The sequence below is a fragment of the Taudactylus pleione genome, unplaced genomic scaffold (genome assembly GCF_031769625.1).
Source record: "Taudactylus pleione unplaced genomic scaffold, aTauple2 ptg000100l, whole genome shotgun sequence".
Classification (NCBI taxonomy): Eukaryota; Metazoa; Chordata; class Amphibia; order Anura; family Myobatrachidae; genus Taudactylus; species Taudactylus pleione.
Genome location: NW_028284502.1, coordinates 11,834,082 through 11,855,929, shown reverse-complemented (window position 1 = coordinate 11,855,929; position 21,848 = coordinate 11,834,082). Strand labels below are relative to the sequence as shown.

At 42.9% G+C, this 21,848-nt stretch overlaps 1 protein-coding gene across 2 annotated transcripts in view; it reads right to left on the bottom strand.

The window, feature by feature from the left end:
- DNAJC24 (DnaJ heat shock protein family (Hsp40) member C24) overlaps window positions 1-21,848 on the bottom strand; it is a 70,402-nt gene that overhangs the window by 19,775 nt on the left and 28,779 nt on the right. For both annotated transcript variants that reach the window (XM_088470416.1, XM_088470417.1), the window contains exon 3: window positions 4,037-4,175. In XM_088470416.1, coding sequence (XP_088326542.1) covers window positions 4,037-4,175 — 139 coding nt within the window. The remainder of the gene's footprint in view (window positions 1-4,036; window positions 4,176-21,848) is intronic.

Sequence of the window (21,848 nt, the reverse complement as noted above, 5' to 3'; positions counted from 1 at the left end):
TCCACAATTCGCCCTGGCATGCTGTGATAACTAAGTGGCTCGGGCAACAAAACATCGAAATTGTGGGTCCATGGCCAGGAAACTCCCCAGTCCTTAATCCCATTGAGAACGTGTGGTCAATCCTCAAGAGGAGGGTGGACAAACAAAAACCCACAAATGCTGACAAACTCCAACCATTGACGAAGCAAGAATGGGCGGCCATCAGTCAGTATGTGGCACAGAAGTTGAATGACAGAATGCCAGGGCGAATTGCAGAGGCCTTGAAAAAGAAGGGTCAACACTGCAAATATTGACTCTTTACATAAACCTAATGTAATTGTCAATAAAAGCCTTTGACACTTATGAAATGCTTGTTATTTTACTTCAGTATACCATAGTAACATCTGACAAAAAGGTTTAAAAACACTGAAGCAGCAAACTTTGTGAAAACCAATACTTGTCAGTCTCAAAACTTTTGGCCATGGCTGTATAAACCTAATGGGGCACATCCACTAGCAGACATAGAAACGACTGCACGAATACGACATTGTAATTGTGCAGTCGTTTCTCAGTCAGTCTGTGCTGTGCCTGAGCAGTCGTTCAGTGTAGGCACATCAATCATCCCCTAACAAGCTCCATCTGACGTTATCGTCAGGTTGACCAGCACGTTCGGGCGATGATTGATGTCGGAAACGACCAGTGGAAGTGTGCATCGCTGGTCGTTTCCGACATTAATGTGCGCGATTTGTGCCCGATGTCGTAATCCTGAAATCGCTCAGTAATGTCGCGTAGTGGATACGGGGCATAAGACTGTCGCTCTATAAATTGTTTTTTTTAAAAAAAAAAACATACAGATCATCCAGCTACTGCTTCTCTGCGGGGAGAGAACCCAGTTCTAGTGTAGCCCCTGCATCGCAGCTACCTCAATGCACCTGGTGGGAGAGAGAAGATAAACCTCTGTTATCAAGTTCTGAAACTCTGCTCCACCACCTGAGACGTGTTCCCTCCCCAGGGTTGTAAATGTGTTGAATAGATAAATAAATAAATATTGGCTAGTAAGGTCGAACAACTGTGGCTACATTTTCCATCTGACCCAGGACTCTCTGTGTCAGGTCTTCACCTGTTTCAGGAAATTGGTCCTCACAGACCTCATGGACTGCGTAACCCACCACTACTTTTTGCGCTCGCTCGTGTGCACTGGCACACCATCGGGTATGAATCAGGTCCTCTATCCGCAAACCATCCCAATCTAATATCTCCAAATCACACACACTTTTCTCAGGCCGTGGAATTTTCTCTGCCTTTTCCCAAAATTGTAGAACTCATACAGGTCCACCATCTCAGCTAGGACTTTTTAGGAGGTTGTAGCTGAAGTGTGTAAATGACGGTGGGCTACATTACTCAGCAGAAGCTCAAAGCTTTGAGAGTCCTCCCATGCATGCACTGTAACCAGGCGTTCTGACATACGTCATGCTATAAACCAGGGGTGGGGAACCTTTTTTCTGCCAAGGGCCATTTTGATACATAGAACATTATTCGCAGGCCCAGTGCAGGCCACGCCCCCTCCGCGTGACATCACACGGGGCAGGGGCCACAATCGCCAGTGATTACAGCAATGCCTGGAGCAACCTGGAGCAGCGGTGTGACCATCTGAAGCATCCTAAGGACGCTCCAGACAGCATTGCTGCATATATTCTGCCTGCAGTGAGCCATTCTAGGCACCCTGCTAGCCAGATGAGGCTAGCAGAAAAAGCTCCAAGGGCCAGACCAAATGATTCCACGGGCCTTATACGGCCCCCGGGCCTGAGGTTCCCCATCCCTGCTATGAACCCTTACAAACAAAATCTCTGCATAGTTTAGTTTGGCAAGTGTTCACAACAAGGTATAATGGATTAACATCTAATCAAACACAACCATAAATGACAACAACTTTATTGGCTGTGGTTTTCCTATAAACACGATCTACTCTAGAACAATCCGCATAATCTGGCAAGTCCATTGGGTTTATCCAGTAATAAGGAAGCGATTTTATGGCTTCACGGTCTGAAAGCGAAGACTAACGAAATAGTGGCAGCTTATCAGGGAGGGTTTACAGACTTTCAGGTCGAGAGGTGTAAAATCTACACAGACTCTTTCAGGATGAGTTACACTAAATAATGATTAGCAGCTCCGGGTTCCAGACCAGCCCCTTATGGTGCCAAAAAATGGTCAATAGAAATTTTGCAACCATACACATTTTTTATTTAGATAATTAATATTATTGAATTATTAATTGAGCATTGTGCCTCAGTGACGTCACAGGCCCCTGATGAAATGGGTAGTCTGAATAATAAGCTCACACAATGGATCCATCAGCTAAACTGTGTGCAGAGGACATACACACTTTAAAGCAATAGATCATAAAAAATGAACTACAGCTGGATCAGGTAAGATATGACGCTGGGACAGGCCCGACTTGCATTTACCTCCTGTGGTGCGATAGCATTCTTTATGTTGGGCATGTCCATTATTAATTCTGATATGAAGTGTCTATCTAGGTCTGGTGTAACAAAGCAGGCGGTCTCCATAGAGTGTTAGCAGCAGGGGAGATGGAACAGGGGAAGAGAAGGTGCACTGGATAGAGGGAATCTGGTAAACAATCTACAGAGGCAGCTCTCTCTTTTATCAGATGCACTGAGGACTGATGGTGGCAATGCATGAAAGATAAGCCAGAGTGTGTTACTGCAATGTGCTGCTGAGTGTTTTCCCCATAGGCAACACACTATTATTGAGTCCCCCTCCCATTAGCAAGGAGGGTGGGTATACATTTATTGAAGGCTCTAATGGAAGGCTGAGGGACTCCTACCCCCAGGCCTAACCAGAAAGACAGGCTATCACATCATGTAACGGGAGCCTGTGTGTGACAGATCTGACCTACATTTCCCCCTTCCTTGCTCCCAACAGCCTGTCGCTGTTTTAAGGAGCTATTTTCTCAGAAGCACAAAATAAAAATTGCAGACGAGAGATGCTAATTTATAGAAAGGTTACACTAAATGAACTCTTAAAACCTAATCTTTGCAAAAGAAAAAGAAAAAATTATATAAAATATATTATATAAACTCTCTACCTACAGTGCTGAATCAAAATTTAATAGAGAGGTTCTGAGATTGTGATTACTATCGTACAGCTAAAGCCTGAAGGCTTATCTAACATCAAGGTACAAACAGAGCAAATGGACTATGAACACCTACCGATCCATCGGATATTAGCTCTCTTTGGACTACTACAAGAAAAGCTGGGTGCGCACTAAACGATATGTTTACCCAGCGATGCAACGGACGACCGCACAGGTGGCAGGATGACATATCGGGCGGCCGGCACACATTAAATGATCCGGTGCCTGACTGCCCGTCACGCTGGCACCAGCCGTATTCCGCTGCATGGGGCTGTCAGATGGAGCTGCATATAGGGCCGACCTGACGATGCGACCGATGACCAAACGGGAGCACACATCGGCCGTCATAGAGCGTACACATTAGCCGATTTTGACGCCGCCGGACACAGCATTAGTCTAATAAAAGCTATACTCCGATTGGTTGTCATAGTATATAGTACACCTGTCTTATAGGATGTTGGGGTCTGCCGGGTATTTAAAGTCCCTTACAAACATGGTAATCCCAGACATTATCACGTGGCCTTTGGCGGTGCAACGTATGAAGCACATTTGTCAGCACAGATTGCAGTGATGCAGTTATCACAAATGAGACATTCAATACAAACTTACAAAGCAATTCCCCTAAAGGTCTTCAAAAAGCACACCCGGCAAATAGATTGTTTTAAGTTACCCTGAAATAGTTCTATTCTGTATCATATATAACAAGAGCAAAATAAATGATAAAGTAAATAAGCTGCAACCAAACAGTTAATGAATCAGCTTTTATCGTGCTTCTATTATCCACAGTATAAAGAAAACACAGCCTGAAATATAAGAGGCAGGCTTTGGTAGCACATGCAGGACTGAGAACGCTGCTGGTCAGCCCAAAACAGATCCAGTCCGGGACTGCCTGCGAGGACCTACCACGGCGCTGCAGGTCATAGGCTGCCTTTCTCTCCTCGTTCCCTAGAATCTTCCATGCCTGACTGATTTCAATAAACCTCTGTGCGCCCTCTGTTACTGGTTCAGCCGCCTCGTCCCTGCGCTGCTTGTCCGGATGGTACTGCTCATGGGAAACAAGAGAGAGAGAGAGAGAGAGAAATGTAATCAATAATACATTTCATCTACACAGTTGGAGGATATGAATAAAAAAAAATAATAATCTGATATCGCCTTTCAATGAAACCGTATATGTAAAAAAAAATATATATATTTATTTATTATGCTTTTAATTTAGACTACAGGAGACTGCTTGTTATCAATATTACAGCAACACAATTTCATTATTGATTTTTCTCCGCTTCATTGATTTGGGATTACTGTGCATTTAGGTCCACTCGGTATCTACAAGAGCAGCAAGGAATCGATTTTGGATTGAAGGCATGTTTTTCCTTTGTTACCTTACAATGGTCCTGTCACCAACATACAATGGATGCAGCTATTTTGTGGGCTGAAGAATGCAGCATTTCACTGGGGACTAGCACCTCATGGTTATTAGTAAGGCAGCGAATCAGTGATGTCATGGGGGACTAGCACCTCATGGTTATTAGTAAGGCAGCGAATCAGTGATGTCATTGGGGACTAGCACCTCATGGTTATTAGTAAGGCAGTGCATCGGTGATGTCACTGGGGACTAGCACCTCATGGCTATTAGTAAGGCAGCGCATCAGTGATGTCACTGGGGACTAGCACCTCATGGTTATTAGTAAGGCAGCGCATCAGTGGTCACTGGGGACTAGCACCTCATGGTTATTAGTAAGGCAGTGCATCAGTGATGTCACTGGGGACCACCACCTCATGGTTATTAGTAAGGCAGCGCATCAGTGATGTCACTGGGGACTAGCACCTCATGGTTATTAGTAAGGCAGCGAATCAGTGATGTCATTGGGGACTAGCAACTCATGGTTATTAGTAAGGCAGCACATCAGTGATGTCACTGGGGACTAGCACCTCATGGCTATTAGTAAGGCAGCGCATCAGTGATGTCACTGGGGACTAGCACCTCATGGTTATTAGTAAGGCAGCGCATCAGTGGTCACTGGGGACTAGCACCTCATGGTTATTAGTAAGGCAGTGCATCAGTGATGTCACTGGGGACCACCACCTCATGGTTATTAGTAAGGCAGCGCATCAGTGATGTCACTGGGGACTAGCACCTCATGGTTATTAGTAAGGCAGCGCATCAGTGATGTCACTGGGGACTAGCACCTCATGGCTATTAGTAAGGCAGCGTATCAGTGATGTCACTGGGGACTAGCACCTCATGGTTATTAGTAAGGCAGCGCATCAGTGATGTCACTGGGGACTAGCACCTCATGGTTATTAGTAAGGCAGCGCATCAGTGATGTCACTGGGGACTAGCACCTCATGGCTATTAGTAAGGCAGCGTATCAGTGATGTCACTGGGGACTAGCACCTCATGGTTATTAGTAAGGCAGCGCATCAGTGATGTCACTGGGGACTAGCACCTCATGGTTATTAGTAAGGCAGTGCATCAGTGGTCACTGGGGACTAGCACCTCATGGTTATTAGTAAGGCAGTGCATCAGTGATGTCACTGGGGACTAGCACCTCGTGGTTACTAGTAAAGCAGCGCATCAGTGGTCACTGGGGACTAGCACCTCATGGTTATTAGTAAGGCAGTGTATCAGTGATGTCACTGGATCCTAGGAAATCGATAGTCTGCCAGCTCCCCACCAGTTCCTCTGTCTGTTGGGGTTCCTCGATGTTCTGTTCCTGGCCCCCTGCTTTAATCTTTTCATACATCTGCTTTCTGTGAAATAATACACACATCCATGGGCATAACTACCATAGGTGCAAGGGGTACAGTTGCTATGGGGCTCAGAGCTGAGAGGGGACCCATCTTTTATATATTTTTCACCACTGGGGGGTACATAGGGGCCCTTACAAACTTGCTATGGGGCCTTCAAATACCTAGTTACGTCCCTGAACACATCTAAATCTCCTCTCCTACCTGTGCCTCATGTTAACAGAGGCGTCACACGATTTGGTGACACTTTAAATCACCCCCGCATGGAGTCACACCAACTGCCACCCCAAACATTGCCAGCTGAGACTGACAGTTGGTGTAGTTCCCCTATTTGAATTTTGGCCCTGCCTCTGTAGCCGCCGCTGCTAATAGGCTATCACAATTGCAAAGTTTATGCCTAAATATAATACTTAAATGATACAATTTTGATCACAGTGTCGCTTGCTTTCCTGTTATGCGCAAACTGGAAACTTCAGGATACAAACTCAACTGAAAAATACACAAACGACACAAAGCACCATCTCATAATGTGCTGGGAGCATAAGCTAATGTATTTTGTCGCTGAATAGTCAACTTAATTCGACATCTTGCCTATGATAAGTACTGAAGGTAAAAATTAAATAAAAAACACAAGGCAAGACATGGGGCTTGGACTCCAGTTAAAAGGAACTGTCCCTCAAATTTTGAGACATGTTATAATCACAAAGCCCTATTGTAAGTCGAGAAATGGTTGAATGCAGCTTCTTTGATACAAATTGACATTGGTTTACAAAAAATATACACTCTGGAATTAATGACTTCTGCTTTTTGACAACATACAACTACGAAGAACTTCATCTGATCTTTACAGTCAGTCAATCACGCTGCCCCCTGCTGCTCCAGCCTAATTATTTAGCTGAGATTACGATATAACTAGGAACATTAAAACAAATTTAATGTGTGAACTTCATTTAAAGGTGAATTTGATCTCCCTGTACTTGTGGGAAATTAATGCACACCGCTATATTGTGTTGTTGTGTATAATATATATATATATATATATATATATATATATATATATATATATATATACACACACACACACACATATATATATATATATATATATATATATAAATGCTCTGACTAGCCCCTCCAACTTCAAAACGTGCCGACACATAGACAAGCAGGTGTAGGCTACGGTTATCATTCCAATGCCCTGATAGGGTGCTGCTTTAACCAATAATACTTCAGTGTGTGTACCGAGTGTTAAAGAATGCATGCATTATGTGCTTTGACCCTTGTCAAGCACACTGACTTTGTCATGAGGTATTGCAAATGTTTTGGAGGTTGTAGCCTAAAGGCGCACATCCACTAGGCGACTAGGGAAAGACAGTATGATTACGACATCCTAATCGTACCGTCGTTCCCCATCCCCTGCAGTGCCTACACTGAACGATTAGTCATCCTCCCTCATCCCCAAACATGGCCAATCTGTCGTTACTGGCAGATTGACCGGCATTTTCGGGCGATGATTGATGTCGGAAACGACCAACGGGAGCATGCCTCGCTGGTTGCTTCCGACATTAGGTTTTGTGCACTGTTAATGAGTGAACTCACGATTGCGATGTCGTATTCGTGCAATCGCTCATTAATATCGCCTAGTGGATGAGCCCCTTAACAGCTAGTTTTAAGTTCCAATATCAACCTACATGTTGTACATAGTGTTTCTGGGTTTAGTTTATCCAACAGTCATTAAAGTCGATGCCGTTGCTAGCTTGTTAAATACTCATTAAGCACAATCTGCTTCTCAGGTCACTGTTTGTCTCTGTGTACCAACCATGATGGCTATTACTGTACAAATCAGTCCGTAAGCCAATGACCCAACACCCAATAAATCATTCTTCACAAGGACAATTTTAGACTACATATTTTGGCCCTCATTCAGAGCTGTACGCTCTGAGCAGAGCGCACGCTCTGAATGAGGGCCGCCCTCCATAAAAATGGAGCGTCCTCCTGGACGCTCGTATAGCTGTGGGTCACCACCCACAGCCTATACGAGCGTGCAGTTTGATGGCCGCGATGGTCGTGACCATCGAAACTGCGAGCCGGAGCCTGCGGTTGAGTTTTTCAACCGCAAGGCCCAGAGTGATTTTGGCTCTATCAGAGCCAAAATCACTCCCACTGACATCACTAGTGATGTCAGTGGGCCGGCTTCTGACGGGAGGCGTTCCCTTGGGAACGCCCCCGGCACGCCCACCAAAGGGGGCGTGCTGTCAATCAAAATCGACAGCACGCCCCCTTTGATCAGACACAACGAGCGAAGGACTTTCCTTCACTCGTCGCGTCTGGCGCATGCGCACGACGGAGCTCCCTCCGTCGTGCGCATGCTCAGTGCAGACCATCGACCCACTTGCGAGCGGACAGCCGCTTGCGAGTGGGTCTGAATCAGGGCCTTTGACTTGACAATCTCTTTAGCGTGAAAATGAAATGCACATTTTAGTCTTCGCCCAATTCCATCGTGAAATTTTGTTAAAAAGTGCAATAGGTATTGCCAGCCCCCAGACAGTTCTGTAAATTAGTAAAAGGGGACAGATAAGGGATAAAAAGTTGAAACCACAAAGTATAGCAATGTCAGTTACACCTGTTCAAACTTGTTCTATCACTGATCACGCTACCGTACGTGAATGGACCAATCTGTTAACTGCCAAATGCAAGCCTGTCACACAGACTCAGGCTATGCACTATCCCAAAGCAATCAGAGAGCTCCTCCACTCCCAAGCAGCTTTTTAAGAATGGTTACTTTCACCAGCAGAATATGTAACGTAACACGCCAGACGGAATTATTAATAGAGAACCTATCATGTTTAAGAAAATGTGTTTTCACAAGATGCTTAGTGCAGAGGTTCCCAAACTCCGCCATTACAGTCCAGGTTTTAAGGATATCCATGCTTGAGCCCAGATGCTTAAACCATTAAAATCCATAATTCGAACACTTATATTTTCAAAATATTTATTGATATACCTACTCAAACATTCTAAACATGAACATGCCAATATTTTTACAAATCAGGCCCCAGTTATAAAATTATCAAGTGTCCTATTTATATAATTAGAATGTAAGCTCTTTTGAGCAGGGCCCTCTACCCTCTTGTGCCTCTCCCTACTGTATTGTCATTTATCGCTTACTCCCCACTAGGGCAACTAACACTTGGCTGCTTATGTGGGTGTAAAGGTCGCTAATATATAGCTATGTTTATTATCCATGTCCGTGTCCTGTATTGTATTGTATTGTATTGTAAGTCACTGGTTACTTATTTGTTTATGTACTTTGTAAGGCGCTGCGGAACACTTGCGGTGCCATATAAATAAATAATAATCATAATAATAGGAAATTGGATCGATATGTACATAAAATAAGACACTAAGGCAATTTGATTTGCACCCAACGATACTTTTTCGCCTCCTGAACTTTTCGCCTACTTTGCCTGTTTTGCAGGCGGAAAAGTATCGCGCGCGTCCCCGCGTATCCCCATATTCAATTTGAAAGGACATGAAAACGGGACCCGGCGAAACTGAGACAAGCGGAAAGTCCTGTCAGAATTGACAGCCTGACACCCCACCAATGATGCTCTGACATGGGGGTTAGCTATGGTTACCCCCGATTTGGCTCACTGAAGGTATTTGGAATTTTTAATCGGGCTCAATAACTGCTAAATGGTGTTTTTCTATAAGTGGTGAAGAATAGTATTTTGGAGGTTTTTTTGCTGAAAATAAGTTATCCCAGCAAATTTTGGGTACTTGAAAATGGGGGCCAGCATATAAGTAATTTTTTGGGGGTGTTCTTTAGTGTTTTTTTTTTTTTTTTAAATTGACGCACTTTACCATTGGGGGACTGTCTGAAGCCTGCAAGGGGGTTCCCGCTGCGTTGCACCCCAAAACCCCAATTCTGCACTTTTTTCCGCCTGCCATTCATATGCGAAACTTTTTCGCCTATTACATTGCATTGACTTTCCGCCTAGGCAGAAAGTCTTTCAAATTGAATACGGCGATACTTTTCTGCCTGGCGAAATGACGTCATCGGCGAAACTTTTTCGCCGATCTCGGCTTTTCGCTCCAAATTGAATACGGGCCTAAATTGTGCCCAAATGTATGTCATATTAATAGGACAATGGGTCTTAACAGGTTAAATCAAACTGACTGAGGTACTAATTAAGTCACATGTGCTCAAGCATGGCTATCCTTGATACCTGGACTGTAATGGCGGAGTTTGGGAACCTCTGGCTTAGTGCTTTATGCAACTGGAAAGAACAAAAAGCAGCACTTTCTATGCACCTTCGTGTTAAGAGAGAGGGAATGGAAACACAGCTCATGAAATGCAGGGGCTCTGCCTGAGGGATATCCTGAATTCTGCACTATACGCACTCACAGGCTTTCCTATGTCTTTGGTAGTGCTCAGAAAGCAGGGACACAGAAAGAAGGTAGCTTATATCATAGGTAGAAGCAGAGCCATACATCCAGCTTGCAGATAATGGTTTCTTTCTTAGTCGATATAATCGGGATGTAGTTATCTCAATCCCGACTGTGTCATCCCGGCAAGGGATTTAACATAGGCGTCAAAATACCGACGCCTATGTTAATCCCGACGCCAGAACGCCAAACCGATCGTCCTCTCTGCCGGGTAAGTATACACTTAGCCCGGAATGGGGGGGGGGTTAGGTTTAGGGACCCCCTGGGGGGACATAGGGTTAGGCACCCCCCCCCCGGGGAAGGTTAGGGTTAGGCAACGGGGGGTTAGGGTTAGGCCCCCCCCCAGGAGGGTTAGGTTTAGGGTGCAGGGAGAGGAGGTTTAGGCACCCATGGGGGGGGGGGGGAGGTTAGGGTTAGGCACTAAGGGGGAGGTTAGGGTTAGGCACCCCTAAGGGAGGGTTAGGGTACTTACCTCCAGCTGTCAGGATTTCGACCTCCCGGGCTGCCGCTGTCGGTATTTAATCCGGCAGCATTACATACCAATTCCATATAATCAGTGCAATACAACGGATGACTGTAATGATACAAAGTGCTAGTTCTAAAGATGGTCAAAATTAGGCACAGCTAATAGTTTTGTCCAATTGCCAAACGAGCTCCAATATGCCCACACATGGCTAGTACACAGCTGATCACATCTCTATGCAGTGAGATAGGAGTGGGACAATGATTGTGCCCACATGCTGATGCAGCCAATTAGATATGCCTACATGGTCACAAGTCATCCCATCAGTTAAATTGAAAGCCCACACAAAGCGAAAGTAGCGTTCAGTTCGTTGTTCCAAAACATAAACTTGTATCTATCATGGATGTGCCATTTGTGGCGTTCTAGGTGTTTCCAGATGGCCCCCATTCTGCACAGAACTCTCCCCTTACCCCATTTAAAAATGGGTAAGGGGTAAGTGAGGATGCCACACTGCTACCACTCTAACCCAAACAAACGTACTGTAATAGGCCTGAACACTGGCTCCTTGTAAACGTCCGAGTACGAAGGGAAGTGTCAGGCATTTGCCAAGAGAAAAAAATAAATAAAAATTGTTATGGGGGCCTTGAAAAGCTCCAAAAAAAAAAAAGCCATGCAGATAATTTATATAAAATGGTCATAAATTTGTCATGTTGACGAAGGAAAAAAAAACATCATCCCTACAGGTCATCGCTATTTTGCTCTTTTTTCTTTCGTACAGTGGCCCTGATTCAGAGCCGGACGCTCTGACACAGCGCTCGCTCTGAATCAGGGTCGGTCTTTTTTTATTTATTTTTTTAGAACGGCCTCCTGGCCGCTCGCATAGCTGTGGGTGACCACCCACAGCTATAGCGAGCGGCCATGATGATGGTCGCGATGGTCAAGACCATCGGGCTTGCGACGAGACCCTTGTGGTAGGGTCTCGTGGCCGCAAGCCCCAGAGAGCTTTCGGCTCAAACAGAATCAGACCCAGAGTACAAAAAAAAATAAAAAATACAAATAAAAAACAATCCACCAGTAGCCACATTCTAAAAATACCTTAGAACAATGAAACACTTATACTTGCCCGGCCCAGTCTCACATTTGAGTTTGAAAAGAGAATATCGCAATTTTAAATTAGAGATAACTTGGGCAAAGCGCTCAACGTTCCATTCGCTACCTTCCAGACATAGATACGCGGCCTAGTTTTGTAGAACAACTTTCCATCTTGTTTCGATGACATTGAACTCAAACATTCATGTGGTCTGTACTACAGAGGATGATTTGAAAAAGGACAAGGAAGATAAGCCCATTGATCAAATAAAAACCCCCTGCAGCTGGAGAGAAACAGCCTGGTATCTCTTCATGGTAACGTAAACACTTGTACCTTATCACAACAGGTTACGGGGAAGCACAACTTGTTGCTCTTCAGGCACCTCCTGTCCCAGTACATGCAGATTCGCTCCAGTTTTCCCACTGAATGATTTGCATCCTACTGTTATGTAAAGAGGTCTTGCAGGAGCAGATAGCCTGGAGCCATGAAGCTTTCCCTTTGTGGCCGCCATGGTTCATCGGCTACTAATTAGGTAGCATGTTCTGTCAACGCTTTCAGGAATTTGTTTTGTCTGGATAACGCTACTGAAATGATTGCTCTGGAACGTCGACTGTACTTACATGTGTACAAACGTCCCCTAAGCAGAACAGTGACCGGCCCTAAAAGGTTACCGGACGAGGTTAAACCCTACATTGTGCTTGGCATACCTGAGAATCCTGTATGAGGCAGAGCTTAGAGGTTTAGGGGGAGATGTATTAAAATCAGCTGCTGTCACTTTTTTAAACTGCGCTACATAAATTATAGCTAGAAGCTGATTTGGTTGCTATGGGCAACTTCTCAACTTTTTATTTTTTTATTTAAACATCTCCCCCTTAGCATGTCTATAGAATCCTTCAGAAATCACAAAAGACTTGCACGTAGACAATTTTGTTTCATATAATGTTATAGGTTTCATATAAATTAAACACAGCTATTGTCATTTTTGGGTCAAATGACTGCCTTTTAAAATGTATTCAACACTATACATGGTTTTATGCATATTGTATATAATGGATATAATTTATGTCACTTACTGTGTTCATCTTTTCTTTCTCAGGAATCCCTACTGAGTTCCTCTGTCTGCGACCTCATTAACATACTGATATGTTATAGCACTGAGTAGGAGGCGGTTTGTGTCAGGTCTGTCAGTCAGGCTCCCACTGCATCGTACCCAGTCACAGTGCTGGGCTCCATATCCTGCTCATACAGGGCCTGATGCGGACTTGCATGCGTTTAGGGCCTGATACAGAAAGAGCACGTAACTGAGCATCTTGGTAAAACCATACTGCACTGCAGGTGGTGCTGATGTAACATGTGCAGAGAGATTTAAGCGTCATACACACGGTACGATCTGCACCACCAACAACTTGAAAGATATCTTTCAGTGAAGTCATCCTGCACATCTCTGACCAGGCAAAGGTGACAATAACGTGCAAGTTGGCCTGCATGTATGGACGATCATAGATCGTCGTTCACTGCATAAAAATGAACGATATATCATTGAATGTAATCGTTCATAGATATCGTACGGTGTGTATGCACCTTTAGATTTTGGAGGGGTGAGTCCAAACTGAAATCTAAATTGCAGTGTAAAAATACAGCTGTCCAGCATTTGTGGGCTACATGCGAAAGCAGCCGGTATTTACCCCACATGCAAAATTTGTTTATGTATTTACAGATTTTACACCCCTTGAATTGCAACATCTTACTCTATTCCCAATTCTGAATGAGGCCCTTAAATTGCATCTCTACTTGCAAATGAGGAAGTGGAACTGGAATGTAAGGGGGGGCCCTCTCATGTAACCAAACCTCAGTGAGGACACGTCAACACAAAAGCAGAATTCCTATTTCCAGTATCTGGAATTATTCTAATTAGGCACAATATTTTTTTACAGTGTTTTTAGTCACTTTGCTTGAAAGATCCAATAACTTTGACTAACTACATCTCGCTGCTTAGGTGTATATCCGGAATGGAATTGAAATGCCGGCGGCTGTTTAATCGCTGGTTCAAATCCCGACAGCGGCTGCCCGACAGGATGAAAATCCCGACAGAGGCAGGTAAGTGTGCTAACCTCCCCCGTCCCACCCCCAACCCTCCCTTAGTGGTGCCTAGCCCTAACCACCCCTTACCACTTTCTAAACATAGCCCTGCCGGGGGGGGGGGTGCCTGACTCTAACCTGTCCCTGGGGGTGACTAACTGTAACCACCCCCAAAAAAACCTAACCCCCTCCCCCACGGCTAACAGGATGGGCGCCCCGGTCTTACCTCATTCGGGCACGCGGTGTCCCGGATTCCGGTGTCGGGATTATGATAGGCGTCGGTATTTCGATGCCTATCATAAATCCCTAGCCGGCAATCTGCTGTCGGGATTGTGACCGGCAGTCACATAACTACATCCTGTATGTCCACTTGAGCATGAATGGTTAGATTCAATGAGACTCAATTAACGCAACCAATGACCACAAAAAGCTGCCAACAGACAGTCCGGATAATCATGGCTGCACGCAAATGTGGCTAAGAAAAAGTAGATGCTTTGGTCTGTAATTGTCTCATGATAGTGATCTATAATCCCCACTACTGTACAAGGATTGTTTCTTTTCTATTCACAATGAAGAGAATGGAGCGGGGTTGAGACATGAACAATGTTGAGGATGGTGCTCTTCTACCTTAAATTATTCAGACTTTCGACCAATTTTTTAAAACCAACAGACAAACCACCCAAACAATAGACCTGCCTGAGAAAGACAAGGTTGGGAAAAGTACTGCACAGATCACTATGATCTGTGCAGGCTTATTAGTAAATGAAAGCGTTAAAAAGTTTTTTTTTTTTAAACTTAGCGTGGGCCTCCCGCCAATCTATAACCAGCCCTGGATTTTTTAAATCTATCTTCTATACATTATGTCCACACCCACCGCCAGCAGGGAAAAGCTTTCAGCCCAGGGCTGGTATATCCTTGGGAGGGGGATCCCAATTTATTTTTGAGGTCACGACTTTACGCAGATTTCCAGCACTGGGTTGACCAGTTTTTTTCTTTGGCAGGGGGACCTCACGCTGTGTGATCCCCTGCTATGGCATTACCACTCCGGCTGGTTGAGCCCTGTGCTTGTTATAGTAAAATAGGGAGGTACCTCATGCCAATTCCCCCCCCCCCACCCCACTTCCAATTTCCTGTACCAGCCCAGACTGAAAGGCCCAGGGCTGGCTGTCGATAAGACCCCACAATGATATAAAAAAAAAAAAGTTTTAAACACTTTCATTTACTTTTAACCTTTTTGGGTGATGCCCGAGTTCTTGTGACTTCAAGCCTCTGACGAAGCTGTAGCCAAGAGAGAACGCGTTAGGCGGACCCTTCACACAGATCCCGGACCTATTATATCTGCACACTGGTTTATGATGATCATTGGATAAGGACACTATACAGTGATCCTTCATCCCCGGTCCATTAAAGTCCTTATTCTCCAAGACACAGGAACTCAAGCATCACCCAAGAGGGACTGCACAGATCTGCAGACAAGAATTAACCACCCCGGGTATCCTCCTGTCAATTAGTTTGGACTATTTCATTTGGACACGGTAATCCACAGCCATGCACCTACCTGCAGGTGGAAATTCTCTTTACCGGTGACTTTAATTCCAGATTTGTTTGGTCGGGACTTCCAGTTCATTCATCACACCTTTTTTTTATCATTAATTTTTAATTTGTTTCTGAGATATATTTTATAAGAGATATATACAGTATATATGAAATGCGAATTAATTAGTATTTTTATATCCATCGCCTGTGGCTCAAATTACCAAGCACTCTTTCGCACTGTTTCTTATCATAATTGTTTTAGACTTCATTTTTTGGAGGGGTTTGCCGCTGTGTTTTAGGTTCTATTTGTTGTCCGTTTTGATCTTTCAGTTCAGAATCGATGGCATTTACACCGGCAAAACGCAAATGTCATCAACATCGATTTTCAAGTCGAATTCAAAACAGATTGATAGTAAATCTGCAATTTAGACACTTATATGCGACGTCGATGTCTGACGATTTCAGTTGATTTTAAAATCGAACTTTAGTAAATATACCCCCTAGTAGTTTTCTGGTAGTCTCCTAGGTAACAAAAATATTCTGTCCAATCTGACAGTGATGTCTTAGCAAGCATAACTGATATGTTAGTATGATTTCATCTTTTTGGCCAATACCAACACCACTTGGACATACAGTTGTCTTAGAGCTGTGCAATGTGTTTTTGCCATTTGTGATGGGTGATTAAGGTTTTCCATCACATTCATTAACAAAGCTGTTGTTAAGTGCCAAGGAAAAACTAAATAAATAGTGCATTTACCATTCTAATTTATAATACATATAAGTTTTGTTTTCTTCCATTTAGAGGATTTTTAAGAAATAATGTAAAAATTGTCAATAGAAAAACATAATTAAAATGAAAGGTTTGATTGTGTGGATTAACCGGTGTGATGTGTTCCGTGTGTCCCTGCAATGCATCTGATCTGTATTTGTGGCTACAGTATGTATGTGTTATCTCTGCATGTGTATTTGTGGCTACAGTATGTATGTGTTATCTCTGCATGTATATTTGTGGTAACAGTATGTATGTGTTATCTCTGCATGTGTATTTGTGGCTACAGTATGTATGGGTTATCTCTGCATGTGTATTTGTGGCTACAGTATGTATGTGTTATCTCTGCATGTGTATTTGTGGTTACAGTATGTATGTGTTATCTCTGCATGTGTATTTGTGGCTACAGTATGCATGTGTTATCTCTGCATGTGTATTTGTGGCTACAGTATGTATGTGTTATCTCTGCATGTGTATTTGTGGCTACAGTATGTATGTGTTATCTCTGCATGTATATTTGTGGTAACAGTATGTATGTGTTATCTCTGCATGTGTATTTGTGGCTACAGTATGCATGTGTTATCTCTGCATGTGTATTTGTGGCTACAGTATGCATGTGTTATCTCTGCATGTGTATTTGTGGCTACAGTATGTATGTGTTATCTCTGCATGTATATTTGTGGTAACAGTATGTATGTGTTATCTCTGCATGTGTATTTGTGGCTACAGTATGTATGTGTTATCTCTGCATGTGTATTTGTGGCTACAGTATGTATGTGTTATCTCTGCATGTGTATTTGTGGCTACAGTATGCATGTGTTATCTCTGCATGTGTATTTGTGGCTACAGTATGTATGTGTTATCTCTGCATGTGTATTTGTGGCTACAGTATGTATGTGTTATCTCTGCATGTGTATTTGTGGCTACAGTATGTATGTGTTATCTCTGCATGTGTATTTGTGGCTACAGTATGCATGTGTTATCTCTGCATGTGTATTTGTGGCTACAGTATGCATGTGTTATCTCTGCATGTGTATTTGTGGCTACAGTATGTATGTGTTATCTCTGCATGTATATTTGTGGTAACAGTATGTATGTGTTATCTCTGCATGTATATTTGTGGTAACAGTATGTATGTGTTATCTCTGCATGTGTATTTGTGGCTACAGTATGTATGGGTTATCTCTGCATGTGTATTTGTGGCTACAGTATGTATGTGTTATCTCTATGTGTATTTGTGGCTACAGTATGCATGTGTTATCTCTGCATGTGTATTTGTGGCTACAGTATGTATGTGTTATCTCTGCATGTGTATTTGTGGCTACAGTATGTATGTGTTATCTCTGCATGTGTATTTGTGGTAACAGTATGTATGTGTTATCTCTATGTGTATTTGTGGCTACAGTATGCATGTGTTATCTCTGCATGTGTATTTGTGGCTACAGTATGTATGTGTTATCTCTGCATGTGTATTTGTGGTAACAGTATGTATGTGTTATCTCTATGTGTATTTGTGGCTACAGTATGCATGTGTTATCTCTGCATGTGTATTTGTGGCTACAGTATGTATGTGTTATCTCTGCATGTGTATTTGTGGCTACAGTATGTATGTGTTATCTCTGCATGTGTATTTGTGGCTACAGTATGCATGTGTTATCTCTGCATGTGTATTTGTGGCTACAGTATGCATGTGTTATCTCTGCATGTGTATTTGTGGCTACAGTATGCATGTGTTATCTCTGCATGTGTATTTGTGGCTACAGTATGCATGTGTTATCTCTGCATGTGTATTTGTGGCTACAGTATGCATGTGTTATCTCTGCATGTGTATTTGTGGCTACAGTATGTATGTGTTATCTCTGCATGTGTATTTGTGGCTACAGTATGTATGTGTTATCTCTGCATGTGTATTTGTGGCTACAGTATGTATGGGTTATCTCTGCATGTGTATTTGTGGCTACAGTATGTATGTGTTATCTCTGCATGTGTATTTGTGGCTACAGTATGCATGTGTTATCTCTGCATGTGTATTTGTGGCTACAGTATGTATGTGTTATCTCTATGTGTATTTGTGGCTACAGTATGCATGTGTTATCTCTGCATGTGTATTTGTGGCTACAGTATGTATGTGTTATCTCTGCATGTGTATTTGTGGCTACAGTATGTATGTGTTATCTCTATGTGTATTTGTGGCTACAGTATGCATGTGTTATCTCTGTATGTGTATTTGTGGCTACAGTATGTATGTGTTATCTCTGCATGTGTATTTGTGGTAACAGTATGTATGTGTTATCTCTATGTGTATTTGTGGCTACAGTATGCATGTGTTATCTCTGCATGTGTATTTGTGGCTACAGTATGTATGTGTTATCTCTGCATGTGTATTTGTGGTAACAGTATGTATGTGTTATCTCTATGTGTATTTGTGGCTACAGTATGCATGTGTTATCTCTGCATGTGTATTTGTGGCTACAGTATGTATGTGTTATCTCTATGTGTATTTGTGGCTACAGTATGCATGTGTTATCTCTGCATGTGTATTTGTGGCTACAGTATGCATGTGTTATCTCTGCATGTGTATTTGTGGCTACAGTATGTATGTGTTATCTCTATGTGTATTTGTGGCTACAGTATGTATGTGTTATCTCTGCATGTGTATTTGTGGCTACAGTATGTATGTGTTATCTCTGCATGCGTATTTGTGGCTACAGTATGTATGTGTTATCTCTGCATGTGTATTTGTGGCTACAGTATGTATGTGTTATCTCTGCATGTGTATTTGTGGCTACAGTATGTATGTGTTATCTATGCATGTGTATTTGTGGCTACAGTATGTATGTGTTATCTCTGCATGTGTATTTGTGGCTACAGTATGTATGTGTTATCTCTATGTGTATTTGTGGCTACAGTATGTATGTGTTATCTCTATGTGTATTTGTGGCTACAGTATGTATGTGTTATCTCTGCATGTGTATTTGTGGCTACAGTATGTATGTGTTATCTCTATGTGTATTTGTGGCTACAGTATGTATGTGTTATCTCTATGTGTATTTGTGGCTACAGTATGTATGTGTTATCTCTGCATGTGTATTTGTGGCTACAGTATGTATGTGTTATCTCTATGTGTATTTGTGGCTACAGTATGTATGTGTTATCTCTATGTGTATTTGTGGCTACAGTATGTATGTGTTATCTCTGTGTATTTGTGGCTACAGTATGTATGTGTTATCTCTATGTGTATTTGTGGCTACAGTATGTATGGGTTATCTCTATGTGTATTTGTGGCTACAGTATGTATGGGTTATCTCTATGTGTATTTGTGGCTACAGTATGTATGTGTTATCTCTGCATGTGTATTTGTGGCTACAGTATGTATGGGTTATCTCTATGTGTATTTGTGGCTACAGTATGTATGGGTTATCTCTGCATTGCTCCATCGGGCGCCCGGCACTGACCACCGCCACAGCACTGACAATTGAATCGCCCCCATAGAGTCTATTAGATCATCTAAGACATGATGAGAGAAACATTGGGGTTCATTAAACTTTCAGGGTAGCACAAAATTCACTTTAAAAGCTCCCAAGCGTCCAGTGATTACATATGTATGTTGCGGTTTTATTTTTATTGCTTTTTTATATCTTATTTTATGATTAGAATGATTTTGTCTGTTTTGCAGTGTAGTGTGGCAGAACTGGTGTGTTGGGGCACACATTGCCTGTCTTCATGAACCTCCACTGTCATTTGTTCCCATTTCATTACTAATACCAAATAACTTCTTTTATAAAGACGGAACTTTGGCGACAGTTTTATGGCAATTGGTGTAATAAAATGGCTGCACAGCAAAAGTACTGTACAGCGGTGTCCTCAATACGCCACGTGACGTGAGATGCCTGGCCCGGGTGAGCTGTTCCGAGTGGTGCAGCAGCTTTTTGGCTTGAATGTTGTTTTTATGTAAGTTGTTTGGGAAGAGTGGTTATCCGAAAATTAATTCCTTGTATGTGTTTGTATACTTGGCCAATAAAGCCGATCTTGATGTACGTCTTAGGGCCGTATTCAATTAGTTTTGCATCCGCGGAAAAGTTCCGCCTGGCCGACTTTTCCCCGATATCGTGTGTTTTGGATGCGAAAACTTATCGTACATGTCCCCGCTTTTCGCCGTATTCAATTCCAAAACAGACGAAAACGACAAGCGGCGAATGCAGAACAGGTGGAAAGTACTGTCAGAATAGGGGAAATCAGTCTGAACCCCCCCAAAAGATGCACTAACATTGGGGATCAATGTAGAAGTGTTCCAATAGCCCTAATAAAACTATTTGGGGTACTGAAGTTGTTTAAAAACCCTTGTTATTAGGTTCCTTGCAAAAGTGGTGAAGAATGGCATTAAGCAGTATTTTTTGGTGAAAATAAGTAGTCATGTCAAATTTGAGGTGCTTGAAAATGGGTAATAGCATATTTTAATGTCTCTAAAGTGAAGTTTTAGTGAAATTCCTCAGTCATACAAGCACCTGCAATCCAAAAAACACTTGGCCCCTTCATAATGCACACCCAGAAGCTTATTTCGCTAGTTTTTGAAGTTGTCCCCCCACATTTGTCATTTCAGCCCAAATTTCAAAGGACTTTTTTGGGGGGAGGATTCTGGAATTTTTTAATTATTTTTTTGGGGGGTGATTTGTACTTTGGGGGGGGGGTGTACCAAGGGTTTTGAGTGGTTTCCCAACATCTGCACCCCAAAATATAGATTTTACACTTTTTTTCACCTGCTATTCTGTGGCGAAAAAGTATCGCCTATTTCAGTGCCTTCACTTTGGAATGGAATTGAATACGGACTAAAAAAAAAAAGGCGAACAAACCCCCAATTGAATACGGCCCTTAGTCGCTATGCAACCTGACAAAACCGCTCCATGACACTGCACTGACTAATTTGGTATGGCAGCACTTGTAGGTTTGTCACATATCAATATACAAATATGTTATCTGCAAAAGTTATTGGATTTATCACTGTGACATTATTTGAGCCATGAAAGATTTTGGCCATCAATGATCAACTTCTCTCAGGTACAAGTCACCTCAATAACAACCAAACTCAGCGATACTTTAAATTTTATTCTTCCAGGTTTTTCTTCAAGGTCTAGTGACACCGGGTGCGATGCGCTTCCCCAAAGAGGTCGTGACCTGACAAATGGGCGTGGCCTGGTGGGAAATTTTGGCAGCATCACTCCGGGAGTGTGCCCAGCATCCCCGAAGACTAGTTGCCTACACGGTCGGTGTCTCCTCTGTGACAGGAGCCAAGTGCTGCAGGAGAATGACACACTGTAGCACCCGGCTCCTGTCATCGAGATGGAGCTGACATTTTGGTGTCACACCCGCCGTTGGGTGAAGCCTGGGTGCGGCCTCACCCCCATAGTGACGCCACTTCCAATAGTGGAGAAATTTTGGTCTAATTTTTTTTAACCAATTCAACCTGTGTTGCTCTGTGGACCCCGTCTATGCAAAGCTCATGCTCCGAAATGAATCAATGAATTAAACAGAAAAAAAATCAAACAATAGCATAATACCATATAACGATTGGTCCCAATTAGTT